The 16,745-nt window shown below is 39.2% G+C and overlaps 1 protein-coding gene across 3 annotated transcripts in view; it reads right to left on the bottom strand.

Moving 5' to 3' along the window:
* SETDB2 (SET domain bifurcated histone lysine methyltransferase 2) overlaps positions 1-16,745 on the bottom strand; it is an 86,603-nt gene that overhangs the window by 8,886 nt on the left and 60,972 nt on the right. For 2 of the 3 annotated variants that reach the window (XM_063103512.1, XM_063103510.1), the window contains 4 exons: positions 12,896-13,020; positions 9,225-9,332; positions 3,740-3,873; positions 628-677 (listed from right to left, as the gene is read on the bottom strand). In XM_063103512.1, the coding sequence (XP_062959582.1) occupies positions 628-677; positions 3,740-3,873; positions 9,225-9,332; positions 12,896-13,020 (417 nt within the window). The remainder of the gene's footprint in view (positions 1-627; positions 678-3,739; positions 3,874-9,224; positions 9,333-12,895; positions 13,021-16,745) is intronic. The other variant, XM_063103511.1, reaches the window with a different exon arrangement.

Below are 16,745 nucleotides of genomic sequence, written 5' to 3'. Positions count from 1 at the left end.
TGAGTTAAAAGGATAAATGACTGAAAAATGAGGATAAAGATATTGTTTAGAGAATGCTCTTTACCACCATAAAACGCAGTTGGTCTGACACAGAACTAAGTATTTTCTTAAAGAGGTCCTGACTCTAGTTTACAGTGAACATTCCAGATTTAGTGCTAAGGCACTGCTATTCTCATGAATGAATATACAAGTACATCCCATAACTCCAGTTAGCTGGGATCCAAATTGCTTCAGTGGAAATGCTAACCATGCGTTCTTAGGAAATTTTTATTCAGGGAATGTGCAGCACTTTATTAATTTTATCTACTGAAAACTCTAATATTCCTATAGGAAAGAAGTAGTCACAAAAGTCAAAGCTTTCTATGTCTTTGGTCCTGTTAGTGTAGTGAGGATGGAAGATATCACAGAATGGCCTAGAGAGAATAGGTCTAGTTCACAAAGAAGAAAAATTAGTCAATTGTATGACACAGTGCACGAAGAAGCTGAGTCCTTAATTTTATAACTATGTAAAATTTTAACTCAAAAATTTGTATGTTAATTCAATAAGGCTAGTTAATCAGACTGTTACATATCTTACCTAAATGTTTAGCTTCTTTAAACCCATAGTACTAAATTTTAGAAACTTACCACTTTGAGTGTTAGTCAGTGATTCAGGAACATGTTGTTGGCAAAACACTCTGAAAATATGCAATTTCAAAGAATTGTTAAATATTTTTATTTATGGTTTTCAAATATTATGTCTATTTTCTTGTGATTTAAAAAGGTACTAACCTATTTTCATGATGGCTTCACCCAAAATATTTATTTTTAAAGAAAATGCATTTAAGCCTGTATGAAAGTACTGACCTACATCAAGTATAGACGGAGACTCTGTCAGGTGTCTTCTGTGTTCTCTGAGCCCCAGGACGGTCATTATGTTCTCTCAAGGAGTGAGTGCTTACTAAATATTTTGAGCAATACTAGTTCATGTAATGTGGTCAGTGGGATTTTATTCTATAAAGATAGCTAGAGATCTAACATCTTGTAAGACATGCAAATTTCTGTCTACACAATCTGTGTACAAATATGACTACACAAAATTCTGATTTTCAAAAATAAATAGCACAAAATTGTATGCATTAATTTGGGGAAATGTAGTTTTCAAAGTGAACAGGTATCTCCCCTAGATCTTTTTTTTAAGTTATTTTTTCTTTTACTTTTGTTTTCATTTTTTTCTCTCTCCCCCAGACCTTAGATTTGACCTACAAAGAGCCTAGAATTGATCAATGTCCTCCAAGAGAAAAAAAAGTAGCATAGCAGTCTATGATGAAGAAATGAAGGGATGAATTTCAAGGAACCGCTCTGGCCCCATTTTCTTTTCAGCACTTTGTCCTCAGCCCCCAGCTACAGCTCCCTTTCTTTCCTATGATGCTAACAGCCAGGATGCAGTGCTCATCTGGCCTAGGGGAATATACAATCTCTTCCCATCTCACACCAATTTCCACCTCCTCCGTGCAGCCTTCCCGGCAACACTCAATCAAAATTAATCTCCTCCCTGCTCCCCTCCACCCCCCGGATTCTGGTATTACTGAGCACTTTCATTTGCCAAGTACATAAATTTTTTCAAATATATTGACCTTTCGGGGCCTCCCACCAGGTGACAACTTCTCTGAAGTTCAGTCTATATCTTATTTCTATTTGTATAAATAGCACGTAGCAAGGTGTCTCGTTTATAAGCACTCCAAATGTTTAAATTCAGTTTAAAAGGCCGGCCCGTGGCTCACTCGGTAGAGTGCGGTGCTGATAACACCAAGGCCACGGGTTCGGGTCCTATATAGGGATGGCCGGTTTGCTCACTGGCTGAGCGTGGTGCTGACAACACCAAGCCAAGGGTTGAGATCCCCTTACCGGTCATCTTTTAAAAAAAAAAAAATAAATAAATAAATAAATAAATAAATAAATTCAGTTTAAAAATGTATAAAAATTCACTTATTCTTGATAAAACGATGGGGAAAAAAGACTAGAGTACTTACTCATTAGTTCTACTAATGTGTGATCAGCATATTTTTTCAAACTTTAAGATACAGCAGGGACTTGACTTTTTTGTTTAATCTTGTTTAATGTCATTGTAAAGTCATAATAAAACAAATCTCTGGGAAGGTAAATAATAAAAGTGAAACTCAGAGTATAAAAACCTATGCGTGTCTTAGCACATTAAACATAAAAAGTGCTGTACAAAATTAACGTATTTACACATTTCCCTTCTAATGTCTCAAGCAATGAAATACCTATGGAACTTGCTCAAAATCAGATTTAAAATTATTTAGGAAACTTCTTTTAATGGTAGGCCTGTCCATCTAGTTTTAGAATATATGGCTCCTAAACCTAAAGACAACATGGTGAAGAGCAAGAACTTGGGAGCCCTGAAGCCCAGCTCTACTACTTACCAGCTAAGTGACCTGGGAACAAGTTACTAAGTGTCTCAGGGCCTCAGTTTCCTCATCTGTAAAATGGGGATAATAGTACCTACTTCACTGAGCTGTTGTGAGGATTAAATGAGTTAACATTTGTAAAGCACTTAGAACTATGCCTGGCATAAAGTAAGTGGTTATTAAATAAATTAATAAAATAAAATAGTGCCTGGAATACTCTGATAAAATTGGGGATATATGCCCACAGGGGGGAAAAAAATACAGCCTCTGAATGGAATTTTACAAAATAATTTTAAGAATGTAACAAATCTTACAAAAGTTGTATTTTAAAAAGTAATGCTCTCCTAACACTAATCTTGTTATTCACAATATTGTGATTCAAAAAAATAAATGCATTTCACTGAAATTTAAAATGTTCAAGCAGAATCTATGCACATGCCCCCCAAAAGTGAGAAGTGTCATCCTGGCTCTTCAACTTCAGAGGGCCAAACTCTTTCTAAGATGATTTGTTCTTTCAACTTTGTGTGACATAATTTAGACTGCATTTTTTACACCAAAAAGAGTCAATTGAACATGATCTGAAACAATTCAGTTAACAACTGTCTTACTGATTTCTTGTGACCAAACTGTACAATTATTTAACTGAACTGAAATATTTTGTCAGAAAAAAGACCAAGGTTCTCCCTGGGTAAAACAATATAATCCTATTAGATTTGAAATATGCCTTACTGGATCCAAATTAACATTAAAGAATTATTTAAAGAAATGGAGAAAAATTTAAACACCAAAGCAATATAGAGTAAGTTTCTTTAAGAACTTAATGACTGATTACTGTGTTTGCTGCCAAGTTTCTTTATCATATTTAGTATCTATTTATAGGCAAGATTGTGGTGGTGACCTATTTATTGGTATGATGGTGGGAAATTATATTTATTCCACACAGAAGATGGAGGAATAAACCAATGAGCCTGTGGCTATACAGGAAGTAAGGACCTCTTCCTGTTTGCAGTAAACAACAAGTTTGGACTGGTTCCTGTCTCTTGCTCACCCTTTAGGTCATTCCCGCCATTGTGACAAACACTATGACCAACAGGAAGGAAAGGATACAGAGAAATTAAAAACAAAAACAAAAAACCCAAGACTTTAAATTATTTTCTTCTTAAGTTATTTAGGGAGGATGTTGTGAGGTCAGGTTTCCAACTGGGCATCCCCCAAACCATGTTCTCATTTGAAAACCATTTACATGAAATTAAGTGTCCTTGTCTTAATCTAACCATTCCTATCTCAATCCCCCCAAAATGTAGTTTTAAAACTGGTTTATTAAATACTTATAAATTCCTCGAGCTCCATCAGTTTGTAGAAATGCGTTGTCTCTCCTGGCACAGAAAAAGTGGTAATTCTTGGCACAGGATTTTAAGTCACATCCCACGGTGGCTCCTCTTTCACCACAAAATGTGCATTTCTACAGAAGAACAGATTTTATGAGTAAACGCGTTTTTCATCATCTTTGTTAAAAGTTAAAGATATCATTAAATGCTATCTAAGTCAGCAGCCCTATGTTTTTATCCTGAACATCATTAGCAAAATTCCACTTTCAGCTACAAACATTAAGTACTTACATTTGGCCTCTCACTTGGAAATATCAGCAAAACCTTAGCTAACTAGAACACTTGGCACAGACTATTTTGTAATGATCTGATTAAAAGTAGAAAACGCTTTTTGTTTCAGAAACAATCTCTCGTTTTAAGAGATTTCTACAAAGCAGAGCTGGCAAACTTGTCCAGCTCCAGGCAAGGAGTCCTGTTATGAACACTGAGCCTGGGGCACAAGCAGCTGCTGGCTATGCCACAGAGAGCAGCACAGCCTCAAGCCAGCACTTCTCCCGCTCAGATTCCTTCCTAGGGTATAGGACCTGCCTTATGGAGGTCCTGTTGAGGATAACGTGAGATGAAGTCAGGGAAACCTCTCTGGAATCTATGTAGTAGGGCCCAAAAGTAAAAATTTAAAAAACACACCCTCTGGGTAATACAGTTTTTTCTTAGTTTAATGTATTTGATCCCTTGCTTTTATTTACATATCTACTTGTATTTTTATATATGAAGGTGATGTAGAGATGGTTCGGCAGATAGTGTGACCACAGAAACTCAGCTGGTCAGGACCAAGGCTGATTAGCATCATACTCTGTCTGAGTGACATGGAGGCACAATGAAGCCACCTTGCAGAACAGGAGATCATTCATACAATATCCCAAGGGCAGAACAAGCAAGCACATAAATAGTTGATTCTGATAACCCACAGAAAAATGGTAACAGGCAAATCACAGAAGAAGAAATACAAATGGCTAATAAACATTCATTTAAAGAGTATATAAGTATGTAGTATTTAGTATGTAGTAGCTTTGAAGTGGCAGACACTGTTTTGTGAAAAAGGAAAACACTAGTGAACAAAGCAGAGAAGGTACCTGCCCACATAAAGTTTACATTTTAGTAGAGAGAATGTACAATGGTCAAATAAAGGAAATTTATTTTTTTTATTTTTTTATTTTTTTAAAGATGACCGGTAAGGGGATCTTAACCCTTGACTTGGTGTTGTCAGCACCACGCTCAGCCAGTGAGCGAACCAGCCATCCGTATATGGGATCCGAACCCGGGGCCTTGGTGTTATCAGCACTGCACTCTCCCGAGTGAGCCACGGCCGGCCCAATAATGGAAATTTAAATCTAAGTTTACATTCTAGTGGATAGACAATGATCAAATAAAGCAAATTTCAAAACATCTCACAAAGTGTATTTTAATTCTACACAATGTAGAATGTGTAGAGTATCTTTGGGTCCTTATATCAGACTGGGTGGTCAGTAGATTGGGTGTCACCTCTATGGAGGTGATAAAGAAGCTGAAATTTGAAGAATAGCTCTGGCCATGCAACAAAGCAGGGGAAAGACATTCTAAGCAGAGGGCCTTGAGTTCTTGTAGAAAGAATGAGCTTCCCCACTGCCAAGCTTACCAGAAGGACCAGAGGGACAGCCAGTGTTGTTGGAGCAGCGAGGGGCCAAGGGGTAGAGTCTCAGGTAAGATCAAAGAGGTAAGGAAGGGCTGGATCATGCAGGACTTACAAACCAGAGTAAGGAGCTGGGTTTCATCTTCATGCAAGTGGAACATATACTGATTAGTATCTTTAAGAGATCCTTCTGGCTGCTTTGTGGAGAATGGGTTGGGGTAGGGATGGCAGAGAGAAAGCAGGGCAAGTATCAGTAATCTTCAGCAACTGCCCAGCAAGAGAGATCAGTGACTTCACTATGGTGGATCAGTGACACTGACAGCAATGGGTGGGTGGATGCAAGAAATGTCTAGAGATAGCACTGATGGGCTTGCTGTTGGCCTGGGAGGCTGATGAGGAAAAGATAATCGTTAGATTTCTAGCTCAGACAAATGGATGAATGATGATGCTGTTTATTGGGGTGAAGAATGAGCAAGTTTGGATGGAGAGAGTGTGTGTGTGTAGGGGATGGAATTGTGTTCTTTTTCGGTGAGTTTAACATGAGATGCTATTACATATCCATGTAGATATGTCAGGTGGAAATCTGGAATTCTAGGAAGGGGATAGGGCTGGAGATAGATAGATTTCTAAGTCCTTGGCATATGGGTGATATTTAAGCCATGGCAACTGGGTGAGACCATGTAGGAAAGATGTTCAGATTGAGGAAGAAGCCCAGGACCCAGCGTTGAGGCACTCCAAATTTCAGAGGCTGAACAGAGGAGGAGAAAGCAGCCAAGACGCCTAGGAAGAAACAGCCATAAAGGCTGGAGACACTCGGAGTGTGTATCAGGAAGGAAAAAGAAGAAAGTGCTTCAAGCTGCAGCGCATGGACAACCGTGTGAAATATTGCTGAAAAGTCAAATATGGACTCAGAAGTGACATTTGTGATATTTGACCAGTTTCTTGTGTACATGGGAGGATTTCTTTTTTAAGATAACATGATCAGTTGAGGGGAATAATCTAGTAGAAAGGGAGATACTGATGTGAAGTGCGTATAGGGAAATCCAAGAACCTAGTCCTGAAGGAGGGCTGCAGGTGGCTGCAAAGCCCAGGGGAGGAGTGGCTTTGACAGGAGGCAGGTCAGAGAGTCCACCGACAGAGGTGGATGGGCAGTAGTTTGGGTAATGGGAGTTTCTGTCTAAAGGCTTCCATTTTCTCAGGAAAAACTAGGCAAAATCAGCCTGGGGTTGGGAGAGGTTTTAAAGAGAGAAGAGAGGAGGTAAAATAAAACAGTAAATGTACAGGATGGAGTGTGAAGCAAACATATGACGAAAGTGTAGAGGGCCCTTTTGAGGTTGGTGGCCATGAATCAAAGATCAGTCAGTGCATTTGCAGGTTTTCCTCCAATTCTTCAACTGCTCAAGTACTAGTGCTACGCAGCCTATGCACACAACAGACAGAAGGGTTCAACCACAGTTGGGACTTTGCTAGGTGAGTAAGGAAGTGTGTGGGGTGGTGGGAGAGGGAGGCCAGGGTGTTTGCAAGAGAGTGATCGTGGTGGTGGGCCTTGGCTTTAGGGGGGCCACTGACTTTAAGGGGATCAGTGAAGAATTGCTGGAGTTGGGTGAGCTGGGAGCATGGGAGATACCTAAACAGAAATAATGTTCAACCTCTTCCATAATCATGGAAATGCAAGGTAAAGCTTTTCTATGAGACTTGCAAAAATTAACGAGTAGTGATATTCATTTTTGTCAAGGGCTGGGAAAAGTTCTCTTCTATCCACTATGCACAGAAGTATAAATTGTTACAACCTTTCCAAGAGGACAGTTTGTCAGTGCAGTTCAAAAATTTTAAAAGGAAATCTCTTCAACTCAGCAGTTCCATTTCTAGGAGTCTGTTCTACAGTAATAAGTACACGAGGATATATGTACGTACAAACGTGTGTTGCAGCATTACCTGTTATGGTGAAAACTCAGAGTTAACTCATCATCTAACAAGAAAGGAATGCTTTCACGAATTATGGTATACCCTCTGGAATTCTAGGAATTCAGTAAAGAGAATATCTCGGAGAGTCATATGCTCGCAGTTTTATGAATGTGCCCTGATCTTTCTTGCCTTCCACACCTCTGCATATGCCATTCCCTTTCTGGAATTCCCCTTCCCCATCTTCCTTTTCACCCTGCTACCCCCCAACACTAGGAAGGCTTCCTGAGCCCCAGCTGCAGGGAGGAGGCTGCTTGCTAAGGGCCTGCTTGCTGACCTCTCTCAAAGCACTTACCCGTCTGTACTGAAACTGCGTGCACTGGCCTGTCTTCCCCATGGGGTGTGCACTGTGAATCTGCCCACACACAACAAGGCTTCCACAAGTACCTGTTAGTGAGTGGGTAACTATTATATCAGGTAACTTTTCACTCCTCTCCCCTTTATCCTCCACTTCCAACACATCTCAAAGTCTTCCCAGTAGCAAAGTCTGCATCTCAAAGTCTGCAAAAACCCTCAGGTGCACCTGCTTCCTTCTGAATATTACGCCTCCAGTCAACTGCCCTCATTCCTCAGCCTGAGTTTTTTCATATGTGTACAACCACTACAATCTAATGGTGGGGTTTCTTTAACTCTATGTCTCCTTACTCAAATGCAATAAACAAAGAGCAACAAAAAAGCAATCTTTCAGGTGAGGTCTGTCTGCTACTTTCTAATCAAAGGGGCTACTTGCTTACCCATCTTATCATACCCAAAGTCCTAGGGATGGACTCCAGCAGCTTCTTCCTCCCTGTCAGCACTAATGATATCACTGTCCAGTCTTTCTGATTAATATTGTATAAAAATTGAGGGCAGGAGCCAGTCTGTTTTTATGACTTGCTTCAAGAACTACTACAATATTGTGTACACCGTCCAAGACAGCATAATTTGCAGATTTCCATCAGGACTGATCTCCTTCATTCTGGACTTTCCATTTCTTCTATTTACAAAATGGGCATCATCATCATAGCTGGGAGTCTTCATAGAGCAATGTGTGTAACACACCTACTGCAAGATGCTGCTGATGCCTTGCAAGGACTAAATAAATATTTGTCCCTGGTCACTAACCTTACTGTGGTTGTGGTCAGAGTGTGGGGCACTCACACTTGCTGTCCCGCTTGCTAAGCTGTAAGGGCCTTTCACAGAGGAGGTCGATTGTAATGAGCCCAGTAGGATAACTCCTCAGCATTCCTTCCTTTCCAGTGAGCCCCCTATGACTCATGGGGAGCTGACCCCAGCTCCAAGGGTAGATCCTGATTAGTATGGACACCCCCAGAAAATGGTGCAGAAAAAGGGGTGCAACCTAATTAAACTTTCAGAAGGGCTCCTATTCCATGCGTGGGGATGACCCTTCTCTTTTGCTGGATATGAACAAGAAAGCTTGATGCTCCAGTTGCTGCCTCCCCCACTACAACCACAAGGGGACTAGGTGATGTGGGGACAAGAGGGCAGAGAGGAAGAACCTGGACCCCAATGACATCATAGAGCCACTGTATCAACCAACCTCGAAGCAGGTGTTTCCTTTGGTTATGTGAGAAAATAAACATCCTCTTTCTTAAAGCCAATTTGAGTTGAGGTTTCTTCTACTTATAGCCAAAACCATCTAATTCATATCTACTTTACTGATGAAGGGTGTGGTAGTTTATTTTAAAATATTAAATGTTCAGTTGAAGCTAAGTTTCCAGTAGAGGTCCTACTTCTTTCAGCTCTCCAAGATGCTTCTCTATCCCTGGTTTATCAATCAAATAGACTTTCTTTTGAATGCATCCCCTGAGGGTCTGTTCATCCTGTATGAATAATAAAATCATTTACACTTACCAATTTCCTTCCTCTATGGATTTCTTTCTTTACTGATTCCACATCAAAATTTCTATCATAATTAGGTGAATTGGGATCCTCACATTCCACAAGTGCTGAAGAATACAGCTGCAGATTGGAAAAAAAATCCAGAGTATGCACAAAGTAATACTGAAAGCTAAAGTCAGAAAATGATACCAAAAAGTACTCACCAGGAATGGAAGATGGATTGGGGGTTGAACAGTGACCACCTTTTGGAGTGTATGAGCAGACCATAGACCACCCTACTTCTTAGGGAGAACCCAAATCCCCAGGCATGTTTTATACTCAGTAACCCTAACCCACAATGGCTAATTGGACCTGGGTGGGACCCTAATACCAAGCTGGGTCAATCAGATTCCCTATCCTAGGAATGTGGAATAGGACCTAAGCAACAGCTGAAGCCACATGATCAGAGCAAGCTAGTACACAAAGAAAGAAAAGCAAAACTGAGGGCTAGAGAAAGGACATTCTAGTTTCCTGATGGCTTTCTACCTCCTGTTTCTTAGACCTACCTGCATGCCTGCCTTTAGGAGCCATGAAATGCCCTCACAATCTTATTACAAATCCCCTTTTATGTTTAGGCCCGCTCAAGTTTCTATGTGCTACTTGAAACCAAAAGAATCCAACCTACCTTCTGAATTGAAGATCAATATTACACATATACTCAAATAACAAAGGCATGAAAAATGTAAGAGAAAATTTTGGTGACATTGGCATAGGCAAATATTTCTTATAAAAAGCAGAAACCAGGGCAGGCCAGTTAGCTCAGCTGGTTAGAACAGAGCCATATAACACCAAGGTCATGGGTCCCCATACTGGCCAGCCACTAAAAAAAAAAAAAAAAAAAAAAAAGTAAGTACGAAAACAGAAACCATAAATAAAAATGAGGTGGACCTCATCAAAATTAAAATTCTTTGCTCTTTGATGGACATTGCTAAGAAAACAAAGAGGCAAGCCAGAGAATGGAAGAAAATATTCACAATACATATATCTGATGAAAGACTTATATCTAGAACATTGGAAAAACTTACAAGTCAATAATAAGACAAACAATTAAATTAAAAATGGGCAAAAAATTTGAACAGACACTTCATAAAAGATTTATGAATGGTGAATAAGCACATGAAAAGATGTTCAATATCATTAACCTTCAGGCAAATTGAAACCAACAATGAAATACTCATATACACCCACTAGACTGACAAAAATTAAAAAAGACTGAAAACATCAAGTGTTGATGAGAATGTGGAGCAAATGAAATTCTTACACACTGTTGGTAGAAGTGTAAAATAACACAATCACTTTTAAAATTAGACACACATTGGGCTGAGCCCGTGGCTCACTCGGGAGAGTGTGGCGCTGGGAGCGCCGAGGCCGCGGGTTCGGATCCCATATAGGGATGGCCGGTTTGCTCACTGGGTGAGCGTGGTGCTGACAACACCAAGTCAAGGGTTAAGATCCCCTTACCGGTCATCTTTTTAAAAAAAAATAAAAAATAAAAAAATAAAATTAGACACACATTTATTTTATGATCCAATGATTCTTCTAGATATTCACCCAAGAGAAATAAATGCATATGTCCACATAAAGACTCACAGATGTTTATAACAGATTTATCATACTAGCTCCAAACTGGAAATAACACATGTCTATCAACAGGGGAATGAATAAACAAATTGTGATATATCCATACAATGGAATACTACAAAGAAAGAAAAAGGAATGCAATACAGACACACAAAAACATGGATGAATCTCCAAAACACTGTACTGAGCAAAGGAAGCCAGACGCAAATGAGTACATATTACTGATTCCTTTCATATGAAATTTGAGAAACTATAAGACTAATCTATAGGGGCTTAGGGTAGGGAGGAACTGACTGCAAAGGGCCTGAGGGAACCTTCTGGAGTAACAGAAATGTTCTATATCTTGATCATGGTAGTGGTTACACTGGTGCGTTATGTGACTCAAAACTCTTCAAAATCAACACTTAAAACGGGTGCATTCTGCCTTATGCAAATTGTGCCAATAAAGTTAACTAAAAACAGTAGCAAATCAACATCAATAGCATATTAGAATAAAATATAATGATCAAATAGTGTTGATCTCAGAATGGTTTAACATCATAAAAAAAATATATAACACATTACTGACAGATTAAAAGGAAAAAACTCGAGACATGAAAACTAAATGCAACCCATGAGCTGCAATCCTTTAAAGAATATTATTAGGAAAACAGGTGGAACCTGGGTGGTCTGAGGAGAGGAATGTAATAATGTTAATTTCCCAATTTTTTTGGTTATATTGTAATCGTGAAAAAAAAAAGTTTATAAAAAATAAAAAAAGATAGAAATCGGGACAGATGACACATCATTTAATTTAAAATGGTTCCAACCAAAAATAAATTCTTTGTACTGTATGTGCAACTTTTCTATAAGTTTGAGATTTTAAAAAACCATCAAATTATGTACATAAAAAAGCAGAACAAATCATTTAGCACTGTTTGTGGACAGAGAAAGAGGGAAAGAATCCAGATCATTTCAATAGACACAGAACAAGCATTTAATATTCAATACTCTAACTTTTAGCAAACTAGAAATAAAAGGTAACTTCCTTATTTTAATAAAATAAATACAAAGGGCCGAGCCGTGGCGCACTCAGGAGAGTGCGGCGCTGCAAGCGGGGCGACGCTCCGGCCGCGGGTTCGGATCCTATACAGCAATGGCCGGTGCACTCACTGGCTGAGTGCCGGTCACGAAAAAGACAAAATAAATAAATAAATAAATAAATACAAAATTTAATGATAAGACTTTAGAAGCATCCCATTAATATTAGAAACAAGACAGAACTCCCTATTTTAACTGCTTTTAATCACCACTATGATAGAATGTTCTAGAAAAAATGCAGTAACAAGAAAAAGAAATTAAGACTCCCCCAGATTAAAGGGAAATAAATAAAATCATCCTTACTTACAGATGAGGATTATCTAAATAGAATATCCAGGTGAATCTAAAGACTTTTAGAATTAAAAATAATCTGGCAAGGTTGTTGGATGAGATCAATAAATAAAAATCAGTAGTGTTTGTATATCCCGATAATATCTCAGTTAAAGAAAGAGGTATTAGAAAAAAGCAAAACAAAACAAAAACCCAAGAATAAGCCTAACCCAAAATTCTGGACCTCTACTGAAAAAAAAAAACAAAATATTAAACAATTTTGAAACTCACAAAAGAAGACCTGAGTAATTGGAGAGACAGAAAAGTAAAATAAGGGTTATTTGAACACAAGGACTGCGATAAAATGACAGTCGATCTGATAACTGAGACAGCTACTGGGTGTCTAACAGGCAGGTAGCGAATACGGCGTGGATATTCTGGACAAAGGGTTGATTCACATCCTGGGTGGGACGGAGCAGGATGGCATGAGATTTCATAATGCTACTCAGAACAGCGCACAATTTAAAACTTATGAAATGTTTATTGCTGGAATTTTCCATTTAGTATTTTTGGACCATGGCAGACCACGGGTAACTAAAACCACAGAAAGCAAAACCAAGGATAAGGCGGGACTACTGAGCCATTTATCTATTCTCATATGTCCTACCCTAAAAGTACTCATGTACTTTCAAGTAAGTTTTCAAGTAACTTACCAAACAATTTTCATGAGCAGCTATATTCTCTGATTGTGCAAAGTACAGGATGCTAAACTCCTTGAAATCTTTGGGGCAGAGTGCACACGTCCTTTTTTCCATCTTTTCTGTAACCTGAAAGACACCTATAAGTAACATCCCTGGTGAGAAATGGAAAAGTGATTTCTTGGTCTTGCTAACTCCTCTTCCAGTCTTAAAGTAGGGCACTTACTTAAGGCAGGGCACTTGTTTTTATGAGAGATCTTCAACTCCCAGAGAGACAAAAAAAAAAAAAAAAAAAAAAAAATTGGGGGCCAAAGTGGAAAAGTAACTTACTTTGTATTTTTTAATGAAAGAAAAGAAAAAAATAATAATAATGAATTCATTTAAAAATGAGGAAAACCTTTATTCAGGAAACACAACCAGGAATTTAAATATAGGCAAAGTTCTCAAAACACTGCCTCACCCCATAGCAAGCTCTCAATAATAATAATCATTACTGTCATTACAAATCAACAAGAAAACAATGGCGGATTTACAAAATAGTACTCTGGTTAACTATCTGTAAAAAAAAAAGTTAGATCTTTATGCCATATTACATTCAAAAATAAATTATAGGAGAATTAAAGAAGTAAATAAGCAATGTACTTCAATTTAAATGTGCTTTAATTCAATATTATAATTAGGAGAGAAAGATATATAAATGTAGGAATTTTTTTTTTTTTAAAGGAAAGGAATGTAAGAAAGGAAAGGAACCTAAGGGAAGAAGTGCTAGGAAGAAAAGGGAAGAGGCAGAGGGAAAGAAAAGCCAGCTTTTGGGAAGATCCAGAGCTTCTCTCACTGTATCCATTTAAGATTTTTTTTTGCTTGTTTCAATGCTCACCCTCTTATTCCTTTGGTACTCTATAGTAGAAAACAGCTTTTATTTTTAATCTTAAAATTTTAGTGTTTTTTCAAAAGAAAAAAATTTGGGGGGCAGCTGTCCAGCACAGTGAAAACATTTTGTTTTGAAACACAGATTTATCATTCAATGGTGAAAGTTTTAAATTTAGATAAGGTAAGCCACTTTTAAGCAGTTTCTAAAAGTCCGTTTTGTTATTCAAATCTCTTATACTCTCTCTCTCTAAGTTGTCTTTCACTTTACAAAGTCAGGAGACTGTATTTGGAGCTGGCATTTATTTTCACATTCAGATGAGTTTCTTCTTTAATTAATATCTATTTCTTGGACTTGGGTCCTACCTAGTGGGGATAGAAATTAGTTGTCCCTTGCTCCCCACCAACCAAGAGAAAAGGGTGAGTCACAGTGAAAACTGCTCAGGTGAAATAGGCTGTTTCTCTTCATTCATCTCAAACAACCAACGATTTGGGGAGCATGTCTTGTGTGCAAGTCACTGTGTTGAGCACTCTAGACCAGCGCTGTCCAAACATACAGCGAGTCACAAATGTGAGCCACAGGTGTCACTGAAAACTTTCTAGGAGCCTCGTTGAAAAAGCAAAAAAGAAACAGGTGAAATTAATTTTAACAATGTGCTTTATTCAATCAAATATATCCAAAACATTATGTCCTTTCAAAATTTAGTCACCATAAGAATTATTCATTCTTTTGTACTGAACCTTTGAAATCCAGTGTGTATTTTTGAACTTACAGCACATCTTGATCAGATGAGACACATTTTTAAGGGCTCAATAGCTACAGGTAGCAAGTGGCTACTGTATGGAACAGTATAGCAGAGGAAATAAAAGATATGTGAGACACAACTGGTGTCTGCAAAAAGCTTATAATAGCAATTAGGAAAATAACAGAATAAATGCCACAAAGTAATACAATTGCTAAGTGAGGGAGAAATACAGATGCTCTGAAGTTGAGGAGGAAGTGCTCCTTGGAGAAAGGGTTGTCAAGGACGTGGGTCCTGAGTTGGCACAACTTGGAGACCACAGAAAGGGGAGAGGGGGTGGGAGGGACAGTGCCAAGACGGTAGCAGCCAAGGCCAAGGGGTGTGAGCAGGAGACAGTAAACCAGCAGGGCTGAAGAGGAGAAGCTGTGCAAAAGAAGCTGGAAAAGGATTTGAGAAACAGAGGGTGAAAGGCTGCCAAGAAGGATGTTTAAACAGGACAATAATATGGTAACAATGTTGTTTTAAGAAGCTCAATCTTAAGAGCACAGCAGCGTTGCCACCACCTCTGTATTCCCAGACGCTGAGATCCTAGGAACCTACGAACTTGGGAGTGCCACTCAGACAAGGCACAGAGCCACCAGAGTGAGCACCAGGGACTGTGCTCAGGTATCAGCCACCTGACAGCTCCATCCAATGCAGCACACTTGTCGCCAGGTGGCCTCCAGCTGTCCACAGAAGGGGGCCAATGCTAATGGACAGAAACACAAGGCGAGACTTACAGGCTCTTCTTAGTGGCTTTTTCCCATCACAGTGTCCTAAAAGATCTTGCCTCTTCTAGCTCATTTATTCTTCTAGAATAGAGGAAGCATGTAACTCTCTGTAGTTGGGCAAGTCATATGGGGAATTTTACATAGACAGGCATCTCTATTTGAATTCTTTCTACACATTATCTGAAACCCATGAACCAAATACATTTGGTATCCCTTGCAATCCGCGCTTAGGTACTGTACAGATTTCAGATGGGTGTGTCATGGTGACTGGGGGATTTTAGACAAGAGCCCACTGGTATCCATCAGTGGCTGAGACCAAGAACAATGAAGATCAGCAGGGCCCCTCAGGGGCCTTCTCCTGGTTTAGCAGCCCTCAGGACCCACAGAGACCCACCCACTGGGCAAGATTACAGGATTTGAGAACTCTCAAAAATGAAACTGGTAGGCAAGAAAGGTCAACTTTATCACTGAGTCCAGTAATTGCATACCTGAATCGGATAAAGACCAAAACAGAAGAGGAGTGGACATTACCTAGAGGCTTGGAAAGGAACTTAGTAATGGGCTTGGAGAACAAATGTCTCCATCATATTGTCTCTCATGACATGGCTGGATATAACTTTGGGAGAAGTTAAGTGTGACTGAATTTGTACTTGGGATCACCAGAATGCATTAGCAGGGCTATCTTTAGAATATATAAAAAGGAATAAAGTTGTGTGTGTTGTAGGGGAGGGACGGTGGGCAGCCAAGAGACTCCGTTATGGTATCTGTCTAGCTCACAGTTTAACACAGGGTTGACTCTCAGTAGGCATGTTTGTCCTCTGTGACTCCATTTCTTTAGATGGATGTGATAGTCCCAGAAGACCAACCTATCCATCTCCCACATACACAGAATTCAGAATACAGGGGTACTTCAAAAAGTTCATGGAAAAATAGAATCGAAAGTTAATACAAATTTTTCTGTGAACTCTTTGAAGTACACTCATAGAAAATATTAGTTCAGATTGGGCTGGTTTCTTGAAGGAGATGTAAAAACTGGGAGGCTATGAGGGTAGTCACCTTCTATCCCATTATCAGGAAAACTGGACCAAAGAAAGACAGAAAAGAACAAAACAGATAGGCTGAGGGATGCAGCGATAAGAGACAGGAGAATACTGTCAAAACGTGTAATGAGGGCTGACCAGTTGGCTCACTTGGGAGAGCATGGTGCTGATAAAACCCAGGTCAAGGGTTCAGATTCCTATACTGGTCAGCTGCCAAAAAAAAAAGTTTGTAGTGGCTTCTCAGGCCCTAGTTCCTGGCTCTTTCTGGAAAATGCTACATCATCCGGACTCTAGGGGTCTGTGAGTTTGGTCTCCCTGCTTATCAAGCATCCCTTTCACTTAAGTTAGATCAAGTTGCTTTTGTAGTATTCACAGCCAACAAGTCCTGATTGACACTGGAAGCACCATGACCTGATTTGTGTATGAGCACTCACGTGTGTGTACA

The sequence above is a fragment of the Cynocephalus volans genome, chromosome 7 (assembly GCF_027409185.1).
Source record: "Cynocephalus volans isolate mCynVol1 chromosome 7, mCynVol1.pri, whole genome shotgun sequence".
NCBI classification, from domain to species: domain Eukaryota; kingdom Metazoa; phylum Chordata; class Mammalia; order Dermoptera; family Cynocephalidae; genus Cynocephalus; species Cynocephalus volans.
Note: the sequence above shows the minus strand (reverse complement) of the source record. Positions and strands in the feature narration are given on the sequence as shown.